Source organism: Orcinus orca, chromosome X (assembly GCF_937001465.1).
Source record: "Orcinus orca chromosome X, mOrcOrc1.1, whole genome shotgun sequence".
NCBI classification, from domain to species: Eukaryota; Metazoa; Chordata; class Mammalia; order Artiodactyla; family Delphinidae; genus Orcinus; species Orcinus orca.
Window position 1 is genome coordinate 47,933,505 of NC_064580.1, and position 15,927 is coordinate 47,949,431.

Sequence of the window (15,927 nt, forward strand, 5' to 3'; positions counted from 1 at the left end):
AGTTCCTTGTGGGCTGTTGGACTGAGGGCCTCAGTTCCTCACTGGTTGTTGGTCAGAGGCTTCCCTCAGTTACTTGTCACATGGGCTTCTCCCAAGGGCAGCCCACAACATGGCAGCTTGCTTCATCAGAGTGATCAAGCAAGAAATGCCAGAGAGAGAGAAAGAGAGAGAACAAACAAGATGGAAGTCGCAGTTTCTTATAACCTAATCTTGGAAGTGACATCTCATCACTTTTGCTGTAGTCTGTTCATTAAAAGCAAGTCACTAAGTCCAGCCCACACACAGTGGGTGGAGGTAGATTAAACAAGAGTGTGAATACCAAGAGGCGGGAATCACTTGGAGCCATGTAGAAGATGGTTATCATGAAAGGCAAGTGGCACTTGGTCACTGTGTCAGGGAGACACCATGGATCGGTAGAGACTCCAATAAATGAAGACAATGTGGCTCGGCAAAAGGGGTCAACCAGTGTTGTGAGAGGATCTGATATTTCAAGAGTGGCTGGAAAGTCAGAATTCTTGGTAACGTTTCACAATTTTTAAAATGTTGGCAACAAGTTCATATTTGTTAAAAAAGAAATGCGTTTGTAAAATGCAAGTTAAATGATAGAAGAAAATGAAAAATCATTCAACTAGATGATGCCTTAATATTCAACCCAAACCCACTATTTGACTTCAGATTCTGATGAACACTATTGATCAATGAAAATCAAAGAAGTTCTTTTAAAAAAATGTGTGGGGCTATGGGCTGTCAGTTTGCCATCCCTGCCATACCTTTGGGATTTTCTTTGTGGTGTAGATGAAAGGGCAAAGGTTTTGGTGTCTGAAATGCAAATTGTGGTTCTGCCACTTCCACTATGTCCTTGGGCCTATGACAAGAGCCAGAGAAAAGATATTCCGGGCTATTATTGTTAGTATTTTCTTACTTGTCTCCCCTACTAGACTATGAGCTGCTGGAGGGTTAGAAGACCCACCTGACCGCAACACTCCCTTATCTCACTTTCCTACTTCATTCTTCTGTACAGCACTTACTATACTACCTAAATACTATATATTTTGTCTTTTTATCTTGTTTATTGTCTGTCTTTCCCACTAGAATATAAACTTCATGAGGTCAGAAACCTGTCTGTTTTGGTCACTGCTTTATCTTCTCAATATTGAACTGTGCCTAGTGCACAGTAGGAGCCCATTAAACATTTGTTTAATGAATGAATTCCATTGTTTATAGTACTTAGCACAGGGTCTGGCAAGAGTAGGTGTTCAAAAAATGCTGAAAAGCATTCATTGTCCTGATAAGAGAATGGTAGGCAGATCAAGAAGTACCCTACATGCCATGCCAAGCTTAAGGCATGAGAGTGAAATGTCCATGTCCAATCTACCTGGCACACAAGTTATTTTGGTCAAAGTAACTGTAGCTGGCATATATGGCATTTACTATGTGGTATATAATGTTCTAAGCACTGTACTTATATTAAATCATTTAATACTCACAATAAAGTCTGTGATGTAGCTTTTATTACTATCCTCCTCTTCCACATGAGAAAACTGAGGCAGAGAGAGGTTAACTTGCCCACATTTATATAACTAGTAAGTAAAAGAACAAGGATTTAAACCCAGGCAGTCTGGCTCCAAGGTCTGTTCTTAGCCATTATGCTACACAAACTAAATATAAGAAAAGTGTTCTGGAAAATGTTATTAAAATGCAACTATACTGTTTTGAGAGATGTTAAAGATGAAGGATTTTGATCTCAAATATATTTAGGTTCATATCTTGGCTCAACCACATTCCAGCAGTGCAACCTTGGGCCAGTGACTATGCTGAGCCTGTTTTTATTTTAGCTATAAAAAACGTAGATTAATACATATCCTGAAGGGTGGCTGTGATGATTAAATGACATAATGAATCTGACATAATGTGAGGTACCTAGCCCATGTGGTAGCTATTAATACTAACACCAAGGGGGAATTTATTCTATAAATGCATTGCTAAGCAGCTACAAAACTTACTTTTACTTAACAGAGTTTGGCAATTCCATTTGGAATCAAGTTAATTTACATGGAAAGAAACTATAACATTATAAAACACTGGTTCTAAATTCTTCCTTATCTGCCTTTCTCTTTCAACAACCATTATTGTATATAATGTGTCAAGCCCTAGAGCAAAATCTCTGCCCTCTTGGAACTCAATTAAAAGATAATCACAAACAAACTTCCAGTCATAAGATAAGTAAGTTCTAGGGACGTAATACATAGCATAGGGGAAAAAAAGAGAATTATAATGCGATATGAAAATACTATGAGAGAAAAAAATATGAGAGGTAAAAAGAACACTCTGGTAGCACAAGGGAAAGCATCATTTACCTTGGCTGGGAAAGATTTCATAGTGATAACTTTTGAGCAAGAATAAGTATGAATTGGCTACACAATGGTGAGAGTAAAATAAGAAAAGCACTATGTGAGAGGACATGGTATGTCTAGGAAGCCAGAAAAGTTCAGAATGGTTGGGACATTCCAACGGTTGGAACAGGTGTGGGCAAAGGTAAGCACCAAGTAAGGCTGGAGAGAGTTTGGGATCAGACTGTGAATGGCATTGTCTGCCATGCTGACAAGTCTGGGCTTAGTAGGGTAGGCAAAAAGTAGCCAGTGGGTATCTTCAGGCACAGACAAAAGTCAACTTTGGTTTTCAAAGTATCTCTGACAGCAATGTAGAAGATGGACTATGGTCCAGAGAGTGGTAAAGGAACAAGTTGAGGCAATTTTCATGGCTCAGATAAGAAATGATGGCAGCCTAAACTAGAGCAATGGGGGTGGAAGTAGCTGGACTCAGTAGACATTTCTGAGGTAGAGGTGACATGATCTAGTGACCGAGTGGATATGGGAAGTGACAGGAGAGTGAAAAATTGAGAAGAACTCCATGGTTTCTGGCTTGAAATGGATGAAAGACGACATCCATAGAAAAAGAGAACTCCAAAAATAGAACAAGTTTTTGGGGAAAATAATGAATTCCATCCTGGATATTTTTTAGTATGAGTGACCTATAAGACATCGAGTAGTAGAAAGCTGAAAAGATGTGTCAAAAGCTCATGAGAGAGCTTAGGGGTAGAGAAAGAGCTATAGGAATAATCAGAATACAGTTAACATTTAAAGCCATAATAATGGATAAGATTGCTCAGGAAATGAATGTAGAAGAATATAACTAGGACAGAAGTCTTGAGAGCACCAATGCTTAAGGAAGCAGTAAGAGGAGGAGAAAGAACTAGAGACTTATAAGGAGAATCAGAAGTGAGCTGCATCATGGAATCCAAGAAAGGAAATTCAAGGAAAGGATGGCTCATGTCAATTATCTCATAGAGGACCAATAAAGGGTAAGAATGGAAATGGTTTTGGTGCCTTCAGAATGGTGACATCACATATCAAGTGGCAATAGGCTAGGGAATAGGAACTAATACGGTCTTCTTTTTTCAAGAATAATGGTTAAAAGGGAAGAACAGGGATAAGGATAATGGCTTAAGGAAATTACAAAGTAAAGGGGAAGTTTTTGTTTTTTAAAGGTTATTTGTATACACTTACATACCTATAAGTGAAAGAAACCAGAGAGAGAGAGACTTAAAATGCAGAGAAGAAAGAGATTGCTACTTTTGAATTCCTATAATATCACTATATGACTCACTCACTTGGCACTGAGCTTACACATTTGACTTGTACTGGCAGTATTGTACATTTAGCAATGCTGGCACAAACTAAGTGCTCAATAAATCTACTTATTATTATTTTTCTTCATGCATCTATGCATATTATCTGGCCAGTAAAAGTATACAATCTTACACAAGAATGTACAGAAAGGAAACTGTGTGGTGAAACTGTGGAAAGAGACTGAGCAATACAGATCCAGAACAGATTTTTACCCACCATTTACTAGTGTCCAGACCAAAGAAAAATCATTTCACTTCTTTGCACCTGTTATTCAACCGTTAAATGGGAAGAATATCACGCATTCTTGCAAGCTTATGAGGATTAAACAAGCTATTTAAAAAGCACTTTATATACAACTTGGTGCTCAAGAAGAAGACCTAATTACTATTATGATAATTTTTCCTACCACTAGAGCATCTAGAAGAGTCACTAACGTTTCAGGATGTGTCAATGACTGAGGATAAATAAATAATCAGGAGGCACAGCAGCCACTGCTATACTGTATTCTAGAGAACGAAAGCACAAAATGGCATCAGCTGTTGGTCAGCCTTCTCAAACTTTGCTTATTCATTTACCATCAACATGATTTCTGCCACATCCAAGTACTGAACCTTAATACTTTTCTTTAAATCAACTTACTTCTTTTTTTTTTTTTTTTTTTTTTTGCGGTACGTGGGCCTCTCACTGTTGTGGCCTCTCCCGTTGCGGAGCACAGGCTCCGGACGCGCAGGCTCAGCGGCCATGGCTCACGGGCCTAGCCGCTCCGCGGCATGTGGGATCTTCCTGGACCGGGGCATGAACCCGTATCCCCTGCATCGGCAGGTGGACTCTCAACCACTGCGCCACCAGGGAAGCCCCAACTTACTTCTTTAATTGGCCTCGTTCTAAAGAGTTATAGCTGTGAAACTGCGGGTTTCATGCGTTATCTTTTTTTCTAATATATATATTTAACCATTAAAACAAAGTATTCATCCCATTAACCACCCCACATCATCTTTCAAACCACATTCTAAAACTGCTTTAGGGTTGCTGTGAGACCCTTAGGAAGAGATCAGGTAGCAATTTGTGGTTTTACTTAATTTTTCTGCTACTGGCAATGATAACTTACAAAGGTTTGCAGAATGTACAAATGAAACAAACCAAATGACAAAATTCATCCCAGTTATATACCCTGAATATTTTCATGGAAAGTCCTAAATTGTCTAAAGCTAAAGAGACAGCCCAGCAATTTATCTTTTTATGTAATCCCTCCATCTCTATTTCTCTAACACAAATGAAAATGAGATTGTGAATAAAGGCCCATCCTGTGACCTAGTCTCAAGAACAGAACCAAGGAGAGGAGAAAAACACTAGTGGGTTTTGCTCTGAAGCACTAGCATTTCAATCAAAAGATATGGTAGGCATGCAGATCATTCAAGTGAAAACCTGCTATCTCCAAGATAGTGGAACACTCCTCTGAAAAGGCAAACCACAATGAGTTATTAACCAATACCTTTCAAGTCTGTGTTACAAACCAGGAAGTTCTCCATCACTCCAACAGCAACAACAACAACAATCACTGACCAGAACCGGGAGAGAAAACTTCACTCACTGATAACAGCTACAGATACTTTACATATGCACTTTTGGAGCCAGTCTTAAATCCACTATGTTAAGAGCCACACTACACACTTTTAAAAAGTCACTCCTACAATGCATTCTTAGATCACTAACCTTTTCATTCAGGGAAAAAAATGTATCCTGCACCTAAAATATACAAGTTATTATGGAGACTATGAAAAGATAAGAGTTTGTTTATAATCTACCATGGGGAACAAGACATGTATTTCACAAACGGTGGCACTCATGACTGAAGAGAGCTGCTGGGAAATTTCCCCCCAACATTTTATTAAGAAAAACTTTAAACATATAGCAAAGTTGAAATAATTTTACAGTGAACATTAGAAAAGTCACGACTGATATTCTACCATTTTTACTACATTTGCTTTATCACCTATCAATCCATCTTATTTTTTTACAAACTGCTGGGATTTTAAAAATAAGACTATGTTTAATGAAGAATCTTAGTAGGCCATATTAGGGTTGCTTCTCAAAAATTTTCACTGATGAGGTGTATGAACAAAAAAGCTGGAAAAACTCAAACCCATACTCAGTGTTCAATTCCTGCCAACCTCCAATCAAAATCTATTCAGAGCTCACAGTAGGCCATTTTATATCTCCACATCCTTGTCCACTCTGAACCATCCTTCCCAGCCCTCCTCAAGGCTCAGTACCAATCTGTGAAACCTCCCCCAACTTTCACGCCCTCACCCAGAATTAACCAATGCCCCCTACAGGGACCACATTTTTCATCATTAGCAATTAGCTCACGGTATCTGCAACTCTTGTTTTCAGTCTGACTCTTTTACTAAACTCTGACCTCCGTGAGGGCAGGGATCCCCTTACTTCACTCTGAATCCTCAGCAACCAGTACAGTACTTAGCCTATAGCAGGCACTCAATAAATAATATAAATGAATAGCCCAGACCTGTCTTTACCCAGGAGCCAAGGAAGATTTTAGTCCAGTGTGGGAATGATTTAATCACACCGGCACTTTAGAAAGATTCATCTTAGAGCACCGTTGTTAAGAGCATGAGCTTTGGAGTCAGATTGCCTGGGCATGACTCCCAGAATCCCAGCTCTGCCATTTATTGCCGGGTGACTCTGGGCAAGTTTCTAAACCTCCTGTGCCTCAGTTTCCTCATTTGAAAAACGGCTAATACTGCTTCACAGGTTATCGTGAGGATCAAATGAGATCATTTTTGTTGTTGTTGTTAAAGCACACAGATTAGCAGCTGGCACATAGTAAGCATTCCATCAATGTTAGTCACTGTTGCCGGCAACCAAGTTAATGACAATGAGGTAAAAAGTCCTTAAAGCTCGAGTGGTAGCAGTGAAAACAAAGTGGAAAGAATGGCCATAAAAGAAGAATCTACTGAAAAATGCTCAGTCAGGAAGGCAAGCAAATGAGTGTCTGACATATTTTTTCTCCTACTTTGTATGTTTGAGATAGCTCGTGATTGAATTTTTTTAAAAAAACATTAAAAACAGCTATAATTACCCAGCCTAGGCACAGATTAGATGCTGGGCACAAGGAGTCTAGCATGACTGGACTCTAGCCACAAGCTCTATGACCACTGTGAGTTTCTTTATGCAGGTCTTTCAGTCTCTCAGCTGAGATTTTTTTCATTACTCCACCCAGCACCATTTCTTTAGTTTATGATTCCCACAATTCCATATTCTATCTTCTGACTGTGCACACATCCCCAAGAGCCTTGGTTGGGGAATGGGTTTGTGGTTTTGTCCTACCCAACCCTGTACTGCTTTTCTTTTTCTTCTTCCTGCCCACCTCCTTTACTTCTCAAGCCTTGCTATTCCCTACACGTAGGAACTTGAAACCCAAGAGTATGGAAAAGCAATAGAGCAATAGCAGTTGTGCCAAGAACTGGGGTTGCTGCCAAGCTGTTCTCCAGGCCCCATATGCAGTGACCAACTACATGTAGAGATTAGACTGAACTGCCCGTGGGGCCTCACATGCTTGATATTCCCGTTTGCTTCTGTTCATTTTCTTTCTCCTGCTTAAATAAGCCTCTTCCCAAACCTGTAACCAATTCAAATCCAATTCATCCTTGAAGACCCAGGTGAGGTCCAACTTCTTCAAGGAAGCCTCCTCTGACCATTTTAGCCCACAGACATCCCCCCCCCCCACAAAACAGGTACCAATCTGTACCATAAAGCATAATCACATACACATTTATACCATTAAATAAATGTTTCCTGTGTATATATTTGATTTTCCAAGGGCAGGAACCATGTCTCACATGTCTTTTAAACCCCTTACTCTTAGTGGGTTAATACTTGTTTAAAAGCGACTGAACCAGTGGGTTTGTTTGTTCGTTTGTTTAGGCTAAGGAAGGATGAGGTAGAAACATGTTGAAATGAAAGAAGTTGAATGAACAGATGGGTGCAAAAGAAGCACTGGTTCAAAATTCGGGGAAAAGCTGTAGAAGAAAGGTGCTCAATTAACACGTTTAACTGATTTGCTGCAAGGTTGGAAAAAGACACAGAAGAGAGATGTCAACTGGAAAAATCTGGAAAATGGCATTTCAGCTTGAGGCAGAAGACAGCAGGAGAAAGATGGGGCTACAAAACAAATTCTGCTAAAGCCTAGGGATAGGCCAATTGGATAAAGGGGGTTAATTGGGATGACATGGGTAGAGATGTGGTTATGCAGGTGAGCGAATCGGTAGGGCGTGGTATGAAGGGTTGGGTAGATGGATAAAATGATCGAGGGTAGTTAGGTAAGTGGGTTAGCTGACTGGGCGCTGAGTGGGTGGATGGGAGACAGGTAAGTGGGTGGGTGGTTAGGTGTTTAGTTGGGAGGGAATAGGTGTGGGGCGTATTATTTAAGATCCGGCCCCTCCCTCACCTTGACCCGGAAGCGGATGAGCGCTAGCCTCACGCAGTGGCTCAGGCAGGCCGGTGGCAGGAACCAGGCCCGTGGAGGAGGGGTGCCCTTGTTGCCCACGTGTCCCACGATCAGTTGCGCTGTCTGCCGCTCGGCCTGGCACCGACGGCCCCACTCGGCCAGCCGGTCCTTGCCCAGGCCCCCGGGGAACATGACCACCAGCTCCAAGCCGTCGCCGCCGGGATAGGCACAAGCCTGACATAGCGCTGACAAGTAGCCCAGCATGGCGTTCCATTGGCCGCCACACACCCAATCCGTCTGGTAGCCGCCATAAAGCCGAGGCAGCGCTGAGCCCGCGTCCACCAGCACCCGGGCCCCGGGCAGCGGAGGGGGCGGCGGCGGCGGGTGCAGCCCGGGGTGCGCCTGGCCGTGATGGTGGAAGTGGTGAGCGGGGTGATGGTGCCGAGTCGGCCCCGCGCCCCCGGAGTAGGCACCCAAGGCAGCGGGCGCGAGCGGCGGTTGCAGAGGCGCGGAGCCCCTGGCGGCGCGTGGAGCCCCGGGCGCTAGGGCTGCTGTAGGCGGCAGCGGGCGATGCTGCTGCTGCTGCTGCTGCTGGCGCGAGACCGTACGCGCGAGTTTGAGGAGGTCCACGGGCACAACAGCCCCGGGACAGCGCTTCTCCAGGAACTCTTGGAAGCCCTGGACGCCCATGCTTCGTCGGTGGGCAGACGAGACGGCGGCTGCGCGAGCAGGCTAGGCGGCGATCTGGGCGCGAAGCTGGGGGCGGGCGCGTGCGCACTCCGCGGGGGGCGAGGGGGCAGGCAAAGGATTCCCGAGGGGCGGGGTGAGCTAGCGAGGGAATAAGGGAGGCGTGGGGAGGAGACCACAGACTGGATTTGGGTGGAGAGGAGTGGTGAGGCCGACCGGACTCACGAGAGGCTGGGAGGATAAAAGCGATGACGGCCTCTAGTCACTTCTCTCTTATCCCTCTATGGCCGCTCTTCACCGCTTCAAAAGGGGTGAAGCCTCTTACTTCTACCTCCAGGAGCCACGTTACCGCGTCTTCTCTATGGTACACGCTTTCTAGCTGGAGGAGGGGGAGCGGGGCGGGGCATTCTGGGAGTTGTAGTCTCCTCTACGGCCTCGGGATACAGTGTTGGAACAAGATTACCACCCCTGTCAGCCCTTGCATTCACTGGGTCTCAAGGGGAGGGGCGTGATATGCGTTTAGGATTTGCACTCCAGCTCTTCGCATCCACCGAGTTGCTTCAGGCTATTTACCGCCTTTCCCAAGAAAAGGAGTTGGGGGGGAGTGATGCATCATGGGAAAGGAAGTAGAGTGGTTTAATTGAATTCAGCTAAAGTATGCTAAAATTTCCCAGGAGGAAGAATTTTCCTTTGGGGGGAGGGAATAATGTGCGTAGCTTTTAATGAATGAGAAAGGACACATATGAAACGTAAAAATAATAACCACCATTTCTGTAACAATCCACTTAACTTTTAGCTACTATAATTCTTTGAGGAAGAGTTCTTGGCCCCAGTTTATGAATGGTGAAAATTGTATAATTTATTTGCCCAAGGCAATGCAGAGACAAAGTGAAATCAAATATCCATTGTACTCAGGAGCTCTTTGGTCAGGGAGATAAGCACCAACACAAGTTAAGCTACAAGTTGTACCTTTCTGGTACTCACTGAGCTACAATGTCCTATGGTTAGGACCTTTGTTTGCAAACATTGTGAATCGATCTGTCGGGGAGCTCTAGAAAAATAGCGGTAAGGGCTCCAATTCCAGACGTACAGAATCATCTTTTGAAAATCTATTCAATATTTTCAGCATTCTCCTTGTTTGATTCAGATATAGACCAGTCTTCTGGCTGACTGGTGTTTAGGGCACACTGTTTAAACCAGAGGAGGGTAGAAAACAAGATCTATTCTGTTCTGTAACAGTGCGTAGCAGTCAGATCTGGCTTGGAACTTAATAGAAGGTGGGAGATAATGGCAGGCCGAGTAAGAATGCAAAAGTTTAGAACTCAAGAGTAGTCAGGGTGAATGAAATCTGAGAACAGTGTATTAGGATACAAAAGCTGAAAAATCTTCAAGCTCCATAAAGAAATTTATCATAAAAGACTAGTGGAGATAGAACAAACCAGATTGGCAAAGAATAAGTAGATGTTGAAGCAATGCACATAAATAACTCCTGTGAAAACAAGCAGTGAAAGGAGGGAATAGTGGCTTGAAGGGATGGTGGATGAAAGGAATAGAAGTTTTCTAGTATAATGGACACCTGTTGGATTGTCTACTCAGCCCTCCTTTTCTAGGAATTAACCCTCTCCCCATTTACAAAAACTGTCATGTTAACCATAACCATCGCTGACTGGGTCAAAGGTAGATAACGAATCCAAGCTGGGTCGATCAGAATCTCATTCCCTAGAAATTTGGAATTGGACCAGAGAGATCAGTTTTTCTCTAAGTGTAAAACTTCGAAGCTGTCAGTAGTCAATTTTCCCATCAGAGGGACAAAAGTAAAAGATGCTGGTCTGCAGGAAGAGAAAAAACCGCAGACTCTAGAGCAGAGATGGGAGATAGGGAGTCTTCATCGTGTTTAAGACCCAGGTTCTAGATCATTCCTCAGGCATTCTTGCCCTTGGTTTCTCTGAGGCAACCTCATATCCTTACTATTTTTAAGATAGAGTTGGGTTAGAAACTACTCATGACCAAAAAATTATTAATTCAAGAACTGGTACCAGAAATGGGGTGTGGCAAATTATAGACCCTAAACTATGGAACTGGCAAAGATTGGAGATCTCCCATATCGTTAATTGGAAGTTGGCATTCTGTGTTATTTGGCAGCGAAGCAGTTGCTTATTGCTCTTGAGACTCAAAAGCAGAGCAGCCCTACCTATATCAAGAGTTTAGCAGTTGCTAATGATTAGATATTCATGGGCTTTGCTGATTTATTGTCTCATTTTAAATGTTCCACTAATTAGGAAACTGGCATCCAGTTTCCAACGAACTGGAAAGAGGTTATCTTTACAAGCCACCACAGTATTCCTTGTTCTCCAGCTCCCCCAAATGTGATGATCTCTTCCTCTGTACATGCATTCAGCTGGAATGCAAGGAAGAGAGGGTAAGTGTAACATTCCCAGAGCAGATCGGAAAAGAGAGGCTTCACATCGTTGAACTCAACCTGTTTCCTATCCACGCTCTGAACTGGAGACCTTGAGCATAATGCCAGGGAGAAGGAGCCAAGTCTTTAGGTAGAGAGCTAAGAAATAGAAACCCGGGCTTCTCTGGTGGCGCAGTGGTTGAGAGTCCGCCTGCCGATGCAGGGGACACGGGTTCGTGACCCGGTCCGGGAAGATCCCACATGCAGCGGAGCAGCTAGGCCCGTGAGCCGTGGCCGCTGAGCCTGCGCGTCTGGAGCCTGTGCTCCGCAATGGGATAGGCCACAACAGTGAGAGACTCGCGTACCGCAAAAAAAAAAAAAAAAAAAAGGAAGAAAAAAAATAAATAGAAACCTGCAACAGGGTGATTATTCCCTTTAGCAAATCTGAAGATTCAAAGAGCATAAGTTGACAAGGTTCTTGGCACTTGTTATTAGCATTGTGAGGCCCCTCAAATGAAATTAACAGGCAGTCATATGTGTAAGGTCGGATCTTAACAAACGGCACGCGAAACAGAGGAAAGCTTCAAGTGAGCTTTATTAAGGAGCGCTCCTGGGCGAGGTTCACTGGTCCGAGAGAAAGGGGCCAGAGAAGTCGCACCCGGGCGAGGGTTGGGCAACATTTTATAGGGGAAGAAGGGAAAGGGGTGTGGTGAATATGGGAGGGCGCAGGGTATTCCTTATTTGGTGGTCTTTTCGGGTATCCTGGGGGACCGTTAGTCCCGCCCCTCGAAAGGCGGGAAGGCTGGGCTGGGTTCAAAGTCCCCAGGTCAGTTCCTGGAACTGGGTGGTCCGGAATGTCTCCAGGGCAGTTTCTGGAACTGGGTGGTCCGGAGAATTTCGGTCTGATGCAACCTGTGAATCTGATTGTGTTCCCCTGCCTCGGGCCAGTTGGCCTTACAATATGAGGTTTTGAGGAAGTTGTATCACTAGAAAATCCTATCTAGTGAACAGGGACCATGAGCCAGCAGTGATTCTCAAAGTATGGTCCCTGGATCGGCATATCAGCACCTAGGAACTGTTAGAAATGTAAATTCTCGGGACTCACCCCAGATCTCCTGAATCAGAAACTCTGGGGGTGGGGCTAGCAATGTGTGGTTTAAATGGTGTCAAAGATAAACAAAGCCTGACATTAGTTAAAGCAATGAGGACAGATTTTATTCAATTACTGATAGTAGGGGAAAAAGCAGAGCTCCATTCCCATTTGTGCAGAGGTGACTGAGCATTTTAAAGGGAAAAGGAGGGAGGAGGAGCGAGGAGAGGCTCAAGTAGAGTCCGGGAAGTGAAAAATTACAGAGTTGGCCAGCGTAAATGCAGTTAGGCTAGCTGTGTCTGCTAGCTGGCAATTATTTAAGTTAGGATTAAATCCTCCCACAGTTACTGGGAGACAGAGGCCCTAGCCTTCCCGATGACTACATTTCAAAGGAATGGTCCTTGAGACACACACTCTGGAGTTGTAGGAGATACATATACATCTCAAAGGGACAGGGGAAGAAGTCATAATTTTAAGCCCTTTTTGGTAAATGCTCTAAGAAAGGGAGGTCAGGGGTCTATTGTCAGGTGTCAGCTAGAGTAAGCTATAAATTCTTTTTACAGCCTGAGCTTTTCCAGATGGAAATTGGGTCATCCCAGAGACTCCGACTTAGGAGGCTAGAAGCCAAATTTGGTCTAGTCTCTTAGTGTAGGTGTTTGAATGGAGTGTTTGTGTCGAGAGTTTTTGCAGGTCACACTAGTTCTCCAGGTGATTCTAATGCACCCTTACGTTTGAGAATCACTGCTCTTCTAGAGCAGGCCCAAGTACAGACTGGTAAAGCAAAAAGAAGCATCAATAAAATGACTCCCATAAGTTTTTCTATACCCGTACTTTATTTCCTTCCTTCCTATCCAGGTGGAAATGGTGCACACTTGGACTGGTGGCTGATAAAGTTGTGCCCCTCTCCTTTCATAAAAGGGAACTTAGTGGTTAATCTAAATATTTCTCTACTATTGCATGTTAGATCTGTTGGTGGCAGTTAAGTTTATCAGGGAGTGGCAGGATCAAGACGATCCACATTTAGATTGCCACTGAACTAGATGAGGAAGGGGCATGTCCATGCTGTGCCGTTGCTCTGGATACAGTAGTTGCATGTGACTTGCAGTTGTCCATAGATTGTTAGGTGTGGACATTTGTGGAATTGTAGGTATGGGGAAAATGGCATATGTGTTTACGGGGCAGTCAAACGGAGGACTATAGGTAAACGTCTGTTTTGTCTCCCCAGTACCCCTTTTCTACCACTTTCTCTACCTTACCCTCATGGTTGCACCAGGAGCTTATTCTTTATGTACCTTCCCAGAGAATTTGGGATTGAGCTGGAGGAGGGGAGATGAAAAATCCTGGCTGCATTCAAGCACCTGATTTATGTTCCTAAGGCCCATCTGCACTATCGTTGGGTGTTTTGAGACACCACCACCATCTTTATAATAAATCCCTCTTTTTTGTTTAAGCTTGTTCAAATTGGGTTTCTATTACTTACAAACAAGAATCTTAACATATATAGTACAAGAGAAATTTTATGCTAGGCATAGGCCATAGAGAGGGAAGAGATAACAGAGGCCAAAGCCCTGAAAGTAGAAAGGGACAGTAGATGTCACAGAATAGTGGTTAAAGTGTGTGCTTTGGAGCTGAGATCTTGGCTCCAATACCAGTTCAACTCCTTATTTGCTATATAACTAACAAGTTATTTAACCTCTTGAGCCCTTATTGTATCTATGAAATAGGGACTCATTAATTTATTCAACAGATTTATTTGGTACCTACTACATGCCAGGAATAACGCTGGGCTAGGAGAAAACAGTTTTCAAGGCAGTCAAGGAGCTTAGAAGGGAGATGGTAATGTACTTACCTCAGAAACTTTTGAAGATTAAATGGTATATTAAAGTGCTTAGCATAGTAACTGGCACAGTAAGCACCTAATAAACCTTAATTATTAAAATGAAGGCTGGAGAGAAGCATAAAGAAGTTGCATCAAAAATTCATATTGGATTCAATCTTCTGATATCTTCCACCTAAGTAGTAACTAGCTGTTCAGTTTCTGCAAGGGGCCCACTTAGCTTTATCTATTGCCCAAATCCTTGGGGGCTGTTTGAGAGGCTGTAAGCTTATATGGTAATAGTAAATAATTCATTAGAAGGTCTAATAAGGCTGCTATGTTGCTTGTGTTTCTTGAACCAGCAATAATAGCAGGGAGGTCATTTGATTAGTAAAGGAAGCAAGGACTGTGGTTCTCAACCCTAGCTAGTTTAATATGATATTAATATATCACCTGGGGAGCTTTTTAAAACAATACTAATTATAGGAATGGGGCCCAGACACTAATTATTTTTAAATTGTGGTAAAATATATATAACAGAAAAATTACCATCTTAACCATTTTTAAGTATACAGTTCAGTAGTGTTAAGTATATTCACATTGCTGTGTAACCGGGACACTAATTTTTTTTTTTTTTTTTGCGGTACACGGGCCTCTCACTGTTGTGGCCTCTCCCGTTGTGGAGCACAGGCTCCGGACGCACAGGCTCAGCGGCCATGGCTCACGGGCCTAGCCGCTCCGCGGCATGTGGGATCTTCCCGGACCGGGGCACGAACCCATGTCCCCTGCATCGGCAGGCGGACTCTCAACCACTGCGCCACCAGGGAAGCCCAGGGACACTAATTTTTAAAAATACCTCCCCAGGTGATTTTAATATGCAGTCAGCGATGAGAACTTCTGAACTGGAATGGAGAAATCTTACAAATTTGTAACAGGCATGTGAACTAGTCTTTTCCAGTTCTTCTTCTGTTTATCCCAAGGTCCTGCTCCTATTCAGACCATCATCTATGCTTTATTTCATTTCTGTCTTGAGCTCCTGTCTTAAGACCCACCGTCTTTTCCCCAACTCCTACTACTTCAGCTCCTTCTAAATTCTTTAGTCACAGACTTAATTCTTTCATCTGATTCTTTTAATCTAGTGCTCATTAATGATGGCACATTTTAAATGGGTTTTATGGTGTTTTATCCCCCAACTTAAACACTTTCATCTCTGAACCTCACTTTACATCATCTGGCACCACTGGGGCAAATACCCAATCTTTCACCAACAGACCTCACGTTGACTCACAGGTTGAGTTCAGTTTTGTCACATCTCTATGACTGTTTCCTCCTTAGTGATATGTAAGGTCCCTTCAGTAGCTGTTACTATTATTTGAGCAGACCTACTACGTGCCAGGTGCAGTGCTAAGCCCTTTATGTTTTTTCATTTAGTCTCAAAATACCACCAGTGAAGCAGTTATCCTTTTTACAGATAAGGAAATTGAAGCTAAAAAGTTAAGTAATTTTCCAAGTTCACAAAGCTAGAATACAAATCCAGGTCTGCTGAACTCCAAGTGGTATCTGTAGCAACTATAATAAGAACCAGGGCCCATTTCCAAACCAGTCTGGTTTCCCAAGTGCAAGTTTATTGTGAAAGTCACTAGAGATGTCTAACAATAAGCACAATTAGCAAATTTGGGACATATCTCATTTAATACTCACAACCACCTCATTGTACAAATGAGAAAATAGAGGTTTGAGGGGTCTGTGAGTCAAAAAACCTGTGTTTGTTCAACTGTG

The 15,927-nt window shown here is 43.2% G+C and overlaps 1 protein-coding gene across 29 annotated transcripts in view; it reads right to left on the reverse strand.

The window, feature by feature from the left end:
• The window catches only part of FAM120C (family with sequence similarity 120C), a 330,565-nt gene extending 321,375 nt beyond the window's left edge, over positions 1–9,190 (reverse strand). For all 29 annotated transcript variants that reach the window (XR_007474745.1, XR_007474744.1, XR_007474743.1 and 26 more), the window contains exon 1: positions 8,158–9,190. Coding sequence is in view for 18 of the 29 variants with exons in the window: in XM_033414810.2 (XP_033270701.1) it covers positions 8,158–8,847 (690 nt within the window). In the remaining 11 variants the exon portion in view is untranslated. The remainder of the gene's footprint in view (positions 1–8,157) is intronic.
• Between the last annotated feature and the right edge of the window lie 6,737 nt (positions 9,191–15,927).